At 46.1% G+C, this 9,014-nt stretch overlaps 1 protein-coding gene across 1 annotated transcript; it reads left to right on the top strand.

The window, feature by feature from the left end:
- Nucleotides 1-3,047: 3,047 nt before the first annotated feature.
- Nucleotides 3,048-3,719, top strand: DNAJB8 (DnaJ heat shock protein family (Hsp40) member B8). Its single transcript, XM_069866325.1, has one exon. It carries the CDS (start codon nt 3,048-3,050, stop codon nt 3,717-3,719), a length of 672 nt encoding a protein of 223 aa, XP_069722426.1.
- The last annotated feature ends 5,295 nt before the right edge of the window (nt 3,720-9,014 follow it).

Raw genomic sequence — 9,014 nt, 5'->3', positions numbered from 1 at the left:
GACCAGGCCTCTTCTTTGGACTCTTACCTCAAAAAAGAATCATTTTCTGAGGTTCCTACCTCTCATCACCACATAGAAGTCTTCTTGCCTGAAGCTTGGTTTAGCCTCAAGCCCCAACTTGAGTCTTAGAAAATCTGGATAAAGAAAAAATCCTCTGAATCTTCCTTCAGCTTTGTCTTCCCTCTCAGCCAGCACTTCCCAAAGCCACCCCATTTCCCACGTCACAGCTGACCTCCATGCTGAGCTTGACATGCAGGATCGATCCACGGGACATACCCATCTTCCCTCCTGCCCACGGAGGTGGGAATCCATGTCATTTAAGCATTTTCTGCTCAACATTCACAGCTGCAAAATCAGCAGGCAAACTCCTGGCCTTTCAAAGCTAAACACCAAGCACTTACCCCATCTCTTCTCTGGTCCACCCAGATGTTCTCGGCGTGGCAGATACACCTGTTTAGGACAGGTTCTCCTTATCAAGACCTTGCCCTTATATTTCAAAAAGCAAGAGGATGTTCTTTGGGGCAAATTTTCTATTTATTTTTTAATCATCTTATGAAGTCAGGTATGTCCCTCTGTTGACTCCCAAGAGGAGGTCAGCCCAATGCATTCATCCCCAGCCATGCTCCCCAGGAACACAGCTCTGGGGGTGAACGCAGCCTCCCCTCTGATGAGATCACCCTGTGGGGAAGGCACTCGATGACAGTTTGACTGGTGGAGCAAAGTGTGACTCGTGTTTGTTTGGATAGTCAAAGTGCTTGGAACAAATGTCTCCGACTTATGTTGATTTAGATAAAAGGACCTCAGCTTTGTCACAGGATCAATGGAGCTGGTGAGAAACCCCTTGTGCAGATGACCTCTGCCTTCAGATGCTTTTAAAACAGAAGAAAACATAATAATAACATAACAACAACAACAATTATTGTTATTATCGTTTATATTGGAATAGATCTTTGAGTCCAACTGTAAACCTAACACTGCCAAGTCCACCACTAGACCATGTCCTGAAGCACCACATCTACACGTCTTTTAAATACCTCCAGGGATGGTGACTCAAATGCTTCCCTGAGCATCCTCTTCCAGTTCTGGAACACCTTTTTTGTGAAGAATTTTTTTCCTGATATCCAATATAATAAATAATAATAATGACAACAATAATAGTAGTAGTGGTAGTAGTAGTAGAAAGTTTTCACAACTCCGAGTTGCTCATTCCTTTCTGGAGCAGGGCACACTGGAGAGCCAAAAACAAGGTCAAGCATTGTGGTTGCAAATTTGGGGTCACCTGTTGGCTGGGTGACCAAAAGCTTAGGTTATTTTGCTGCCTGATACCTTATGTTTTAACTCCCATCCTGACCTGGGTGACAAGCCCTGCCCTTGCAGACCTTATGCCTGCCTGGGAGGGAGGTGGTGGCTGGAGCTGAGGACTGGCGAGACAGGGACCACTGTATCCACATCCATCTGGCATACTGAGGCGGTGAATGAAGGAAAAGGAAGGAGGGGGTGGGTAGAAGAGAAAATCCCAAAGATGCTCGGATAATAAGCACCATTAAGGTTAGTCTGTCTCATGATTGTTTCTTATTAAAAAGAGACTGTACTTTATCTGTGCAGGATATGCTGTTTGGATGAGGGAATTAGCAGAGTGACTGCCTCCATATCATCTAATTAGCAAAAATGTTGATAAGCAGATACAATCACATATGATTAGGATCCTTTTAAAAAGCCACTCCATTAATTAAATAGACAGAAAGGCCGCCTCCAGCCCTCGCGTGCCACTGATTAGAATACAAATATTTACACTAATCTCACCTCCATCAGCCATGGGACACTTTTGAGTATTTTTAGTGACATCAGATTACTATTGATTTTCATCCCCAATGTCAGACCATTTTGTTAGTATCTGAAAGTGCTGCCTTCAGTTTCGGATGCTTTAAATCATGTTAAGGGTTTATCTTAATGACGCTGCTGATAACCACTGTTCAGGTCACTCGTACTTTCTCTTCAAAGAACACAGTCTGGGCTGGTTTTTATTGTTTGTACTTGAGATTTAAGATACGAAAAACATTTCTCATTTCAAAGCCTTGGTTTCTAGGGATGGAACTGCCAGGCTAGTTTGGGTTTACTTACTTGATTTGTGCATGCTTCTCTCCCATTTCCCTTTCTCCCTGCTTCTCCTCAACCCTTTCTTTATTTTTTTTCCTCGCAAACCCTTTTGGCTCACAGCAGTGGCCTCTCTTGAATGGCTGCTAATCTCTGATGCCTGTTGCAGGCACCAGACAGGCAGGCAGCGAGCATCCTCCATTTGGGGATGACAGGAGAAAAACAATCCCAACTTTTCAGATGGGTAGGACGAACCAAATCCAAGACAGATAATCCAGTGCACCAGCCAGTCTGAGATGGGAACTCCTCATCAAAAGCAAGTACAGAAGGAGGCGCTTTGCAAAGAGACAGCACAAGGCAAAGTGACCTCCTTCCTTCCATGCACAGCCCCACTCCCCTGCAGTAGATAAACCATCTTGGGACCCTCCAACATGCTTTCCTGACATCCCATTTTCCCTTCTGGGTAACAGAGTGTCTGAACAGCAATTGGTCTTGAAATTTCTGCCAAGCATCTGCAAATGGACCACATTGGCAGTGGCCAGGAGCTGGTGGCACAGCCCACCTTTGGGCAGGTACACACACACAAAAAATAATCTGACAGAGTCATACATCCTAGCTGCAACATTACAGCTACATCAGGCAACTACAGTATCTGCATTTAAAATCATAAAGCCAGTGACAACCACCTCCATCCTAGAATGAAGCCAGGTCACCTGGGCAATGATTGCCGTGCCCCCTGCTCTGAGGTCATAATGCCATGATTTGTGAACAATTGGCTTAAGAAGAGAGGATACGGTCAAGCAGCAGTAGCAGTTTTGCAATGCAGAGGGACTGAGCACATTGAAGGATGAACTGAACATCTACTCACCTTAAAGAAGCATAGCAGCGTCAGACATCCAGAAGACTCTGCATAACAGGCATCTTCCAAACAGGTCCATCTTTCCTTTGAGACGATGGATTATTACAAAGTCCTTGGCCTGCAAAAAAGTGCCTCACAGGATGATGTTAAGAAATCCTACCACAAACTGGCACTAAAATGGCATCCGGATAAGAATCCCAGCAACAAGGAAGAAGCTGAAAAGAAATTCAAAGCAATCACTGAAGCATACAAGGTTTTGTCTGACCCTCAGGAGCGATCGCTCTATGACAGGTCTGTCAAGGAGAGCAGACCCCGTAGAGGAAGAAATGCCACAGGAGGTCATGACAGATCTTTTGATTCTGCTTATGCGTTCCACGACCTCAAAGGGACATTTACAGAGGTCTTTGGAGGGATGGATCCCTCTCTACATGATCTCTGGGACCCCTTTGACAACATCAGAAACAGTAGCGAAAACTTGCGCAGAACAATTGGAAGAGGAAGAAATTCCAGTCTGTTTTCTGACTATATGCAGTTATTTATGCCGTGGAATTTATTCACCTCCAGTAAGCTGCCCACTTACTTCTTTTCTGAGGATGCAGCTGGGTCACAAAGTGTTAGATCAGAGTTAACCACTACTCGAGTGATCAATGGCAAGAGGATAACCATCCAGAAAATCATTGAGAATGGGCAGGAGAGAACAGAAGTGGAAGAAGATGGCCAGCTGAAGTCTGTGAGGATAAATGAGAAGGACCACCTGAAATTATAATGTCCCCCAGCACACGTATCAACTGGAAGCTGTGGGACATGCTCTCATTGCTCAGTGGATATGATCTGCTACAAGCAGTATTAATAAATGCTGAGTTCATGACACAGCCAGTGCGGACTTCTCAACGGTTTGGATTAAATGCTCCACTGTGTATCTTGGGGGCTGAAAGTGAGAAGGGAGAAGGTGGATTTGGGTCTTAGACTAGGACAACTTGTAGTCCCTTTCTACTGGGAGTCTTTCAAGCAAAAAGAGCTAAATTCAAACCACAAGCAAATAGATTCCAGGGGGCTGAGTTTAGCTGGATGCTAAAGCTGGATGCGGGAACTTAGATGGTGCTTTACTACCCTTATTGTCTTGCTCACAGCTGCAAGAGGCAGTTCACAATGCATTTCTCGCAGAGCCTGCCAGCATGCTGCTTTAGTCCTTTACTGAGCTAAAGAACACACTCCCCACACTTCTGCCCTCCCCTGTGCTGACATGAACTGCTGAGCTTTGCCTCTTGCTTGGCCAGATCACATTAGGCATTTAAAATCATACACGCCGCTTATTTTTGGTCCCACGCTACATCCCCTTGAGTTTTCGAGCTTGCCCTGCCCACTTATGTTTCCCTGGAGACTGGAACTGGCTTTCAGGGACTTTTTCACTCTAATCCAGATTGCAATTGCTGCCTGTGTTTGGGCAGGTCGTTGCATCTGTTTCCTCTGCTGTAAAATAGGAATAGCAGACTCCCATGCTTTGAAGGAGGCTGTGAGGCAGTGATACTAGCAAAGGACCCTGAACATTAAACAGTGAGTTAAATTAGCCAGAATATTGCCATCCCTTAATCAAAACTGTTTACTTTTCAAATGAAAAATGTAGCTTTACTCACCTTCTTTAGCAACTGATGCCACGCCCAGCTTGGAAAAACAGATGAAAACTGTATTTGTTGTGTTAAGGGCTGTTAAGTCCCTGTGAGTCCCTCTCCTAGTATGAAAAACACACAGTACTGTGAGGCAAGTGTTATAGAAGGCTAAGTGCATGGTGGGTTCACAGAGGGAGACTAGTTGTGATGGGAGCAGGGAATAACTCAGTGCGGAGACAAATCACATCTGCTGCTCCTCCACAGCTTGGGAGTCCTCAGCAGTCCTGCACGCATTGGGACTTCAAGCATTGCAAAGGTTTAAAAGGCTTGGTACAGAAAGATTACTTTGGTCAAGCAAACACAAGTAAATACTTCTACCAATACTCTCTCTGCAGACACCATGTTCATGGGAGATGACTTCTTCACTTTACCTTATACTGCTTCAGAGGAAGTCCAAGGTGAAAAACAAAACAAAACAAACAACAAAAAGCCTAACTGCACATTTTGGATCAGAAACTGAAGTGGTCTTTGATCAAAATAACAGGTTTTGAAACGTGGACCAGAGTTGAATTCCCAGCTTTTCACCTTTTCAACTTGCTAGGGCTAAAATTTTGTTTCATTTTTGTCTCTGATGGGATATATTTATGTATACACATCAATATTTCTTGATCTGAGATTAAGGGACGCAGATCGACGTGTCTTAGACCTGCCCTGCCCTGGGTCAGCAATTCCCTCTGTCCCTTGCATCAATATCTAAGGCAACATCTAGTAGCAAGAGCTTTCTTTTCCCATCCCAGGGTCAGAGTGTAATGGCTCAGGCAGCTACACTAGCCAAAACCTTCCGTTAGGAATATAGGAACGCAGATCAGAAAGAAACCCAGCTCACCCAGCAAGTATCGGGTCCAGGAGGACTCGTGCATCTCCCTGTGCACTGCAAGCCACAAAACACCTTGCAAGGTTTTCTGCGAGAAAAAGATCTGGGACCAAAAAAATAAAAGGAACCACAGAGTCTGGTGGTAAGACTCCATGGTAAGATCAGGCTGTTAGGAAAGTCTTGCCTGCCTGCAATAACAAGAAGTCTGCCAGGTGTGCCCAAACCACCCATGGAAACGCAGCAAACTTCGTCTTAGAAGAAAACCCTTGCCTCTCCCAGAGCATGGCATTAGGCTAACGCTGAGCCTGCCAGCAAAACAGTAACACCTTCAAGGAGTTTTTTAAAGCTTTTTCTCATGCCGTTTAGCAACTGCAGTGCCAGAGGAAGCTGCAGCAGATGTCCAGGCACAGCACAACCCAGGAACCTTTGCCTCAACCAGTTCCAGCTCTCTGTTCCTCTTCCAGAAACGTGTCCTCTCTCTAAAAAGCAGTATTTTGGGACCTTGCCTGGTCAGTGGTGTCTTCTAGGTATGTTCGGTGCTTGCATGCACTTGTCTGTGCAGTTCATAGAATCATAGAATAACCAGGTTGGAAGAGACCCACCAGATCATCGAGTCCAACCATTCCTATCAAGTCAATGCATTTAAGCCTCTAGACTTTTAGAAGCAAAGCACATGACCACAAGTGATCTCCTGTATGAAATACTTGTTGTTCCACCGCAAGTACCAGCAGCAGAGCCTTTTGCTCAGCTGCCCATGGAAACCAGCCTCTCATCCTTCTAGCCATCGCTGGACATGATGGGCTTATTTCAGACACCAGCTCTGTGTGAATACATCACATTGAGGGCAGTTTGAAGCCTCCTATTTGACTGCAGCAGCAAGTGCATGGGCCTGTCTGGCCCGCAGTACAGGGAAGAGCAGGGAGTGAAGGCGGCTCGAGCATCGCCGCTGAGCCTGGCCAGCAGCCTGCGTGGAGAGGCCGAGTCATTATTTTATTAGCAGGCCCCACAACTACTTTAATGTGGGCTTAGGCTGCAAAAACAAAAACATACATAAAAGCATTTGGAATTACTTCATGAAATACTAAATCACAATATTAACCGACTGACCTTTGCTCTATGCAGACCTGCTAATTTTAGCAATTACAGCAAACAACTTGAACATATCAAGTGGGCAACTGTTTAACAATAATGACATCTGCTTGGAAAATCCAATTATGTCTAAACATCTTTAAATCCCCACTAGGGGATACCTGCTTTCTTTTTGCAACTGTTAGTCTCTGCCTAATAGGATTTTAAACTCGCAGCCTGCTGCACACTGTGGTGGCAGTGGCCCCTCTCCCTGGAGTGGCAACAACGGGAACATCATTCCATTAAGCAGCAAGTGAGAGTCTCTCCTCGGACAGTGATGGAAGCGGTTTGGTTTTTTGACAGCCTAATCTGATCGACGGGTGCATTAGCTGGATCCCTTCGCACCTCGCCCCCCCTCCACCCAGCAGATACTGCTCCCCTGTCCCCAAGGTTACGCGTAATGGGCAGAGCAGGGGCTGATCTCTGCAGGCTGTTTCTCAGGCAGTACCTGAAAAAACACCAAGATGCAGCCATCGGTGTCTTGTGTGGGACAACCAACATTAGATTTCCTCCTGCAATGTCCTCGGACACAGATTAGTTTAATTTTCTAGCTTGACCTCTGTTTCTTTCCTTCTCTCTCCCTTCTTTTCTCCTCTACCCCAAGCTATTTGAATCCCTTCCTGTTGCTCCCTTCTTCATGGGTGAAACACCAAAACTGAGACTTGTTCCTCTCTACAACCACAACCCCTAAGAGACAACAGCTATGTGGTGGCTTTTTCAGCCATATTTCAGACCTGTAGGTTTTTCTTGTCAAGAAAAGTGATGTTAGAAGTAAATGGAACCAGTGAGGAAGAATAAGAACAACAAAACCACCCAATTCTCCAATAAAACATGCCAATGCAGGCCAGGATCCTCCACCATAAAATCAAAGGTTTTTATTCAGCCCCCAGTTAAGTTACCACAGTGCCCTGAGCTCCACAGATCTGGCGGCAGTCTCAGCTCCACAGTCCCACTCCTGATCACCCAGCACCCTGGGCTGCGAGGCTATTGTCAGATATTTGAATTGAGATATAAGAACAGAATATTTCCGTCCCTTCTCCTCCCTCCCTTTCCCTCCCTGGCCAGCCTGGCTCTTTTCTGATGGAGCGTGCAGCAAAATCACAATCACATGTTTGCAGCAGTAGGAGGCCATTGGCATGGAAGTGGCTGTGATGTCACTACAAACATTTCCACCCTATCCCATTTCTCCAGAACAGTCTCCGTTTTTATGACCCCATCCTGAGATCTGCAGGAAATCAAATTGTCCTGATTCTATTTTGAGCGCTGGTGTCATGGCATCAATATATAACGATGTGGTGTCAAGCTGGAGAGGCTCAAGCGCTCTGCCGTGGTGTCACAGCCGGTTTGCTTTGTGCAGCGAAACGGGTTGGATCACAGCCCTGTGGATGCCACGCTTGCCGTGCCGCGACCGCTTGGGACTCAAATGCTGCTCTAATGGGATAAACTGAGGGGGCAGGACCACAGGCTTTCATCCATCGGCAGCTCCCACACCCTGTTAGGGGTTACAAGCTGGAGCACAACGATACCAAAGGGCAGAGCAAACGCACAGGGGTGTGATGCGTGGCTCCTACTGAAAGGTGCATTGGAGACCAAGCAGCATCCAGGGGCTACGTGCAAGGGAAGAGAATGGTTGCGAGGTGCTCATGCAGGGAAAGGGGAGATACAAGCAAGGGAAAACGAGATTTTGAGGCAGACAGACACTGGCAAGGTGCCTGGAGCAAGAAACCAAGCAGCAATCTGGCCAAAGCAGGGAGAAGCAGCCCCCAGCAGATACAAATTCTTGTCTAAACTAGGATTATCATCTAAACAGAATGAACCATGGATAGGACCACCCCCCCCCCCGACTAATCATCTGAGATTCAAACAGGGGTTTAGATCCAACTGTGTTCATGAAACAGTTCTTTGATGCTTCCCACCAATATGTGAGCCCCTGCAGGCTGAAGCTCTTCTTTGTGCCTGTGTCACATGGGGGAGAATCAGGCCCTGAGATATCTTTTGGCAATTAAGCCAGTGGTGTCCCTACCTGATTTATCTCCTGCACGCAAATCTTATCTTCTCCTCAAAGAACATCAGATCTAAAACACAGCATGCACGAATCACCCCTGAACTGAGGTCTCCAACAGAAGCAACATCTGTAGCAAAATTTTATCTCTTGGCCAAAGAGTTTATACTGGAAGAACTTAAGACAGCCCAGAGAGTCCTCTGGAGCAGGGCAGGAAAAGGCACTGGTTTGACTTCAAAAGCAGTGGAAAAGATGTGGTGGTGGCCCATAGCTCCTAGTGAGCCAGAGAATACAGACTGCTTTTCAGAAAGTGCAGCGGGAGCTTGTCTCTTGTTTCTCTTAACATAAGGGACGTGGCAATCCCATGTATTTAAAGATTTTGCAGAAGGGCACAGTTTGGATCCTACATTAAGATCAGAGCTTCTCCAGGAGAGGCACCTTTTGCAGGCT

This window comes from Phaenicophaeus curvirostris, chromosome 11 (genome assembly GCF_032191515.1).
Source record: "Phaenicophaeus curvirostris isolate KB17595 chromosome 11, BPBGC_Pcur_1.0, whole genome shotgun sequence".
Lineage (NCBI taxonomy): Eukaryota > Metazoa > Chordata > Aves > Cuculiformes > Cuculidae > Phaenicophaeus > Phaenicophaeus curvirostris.
Note: the sequence above shows the minus strand (reverse complement) of the source record. Positions and strands in the feature narration are given on the sequence as shown.

Bases quoted from the DNA above. Each gene is read 5' to 3' on its own strand.
- DNAJB8 (XM_069866325.1), top strand. From the start codon at position 3,048: ATGGATTATTACAAAGTCCTTGGCCTGCAAAAAAGTGCCTCACAGGAT.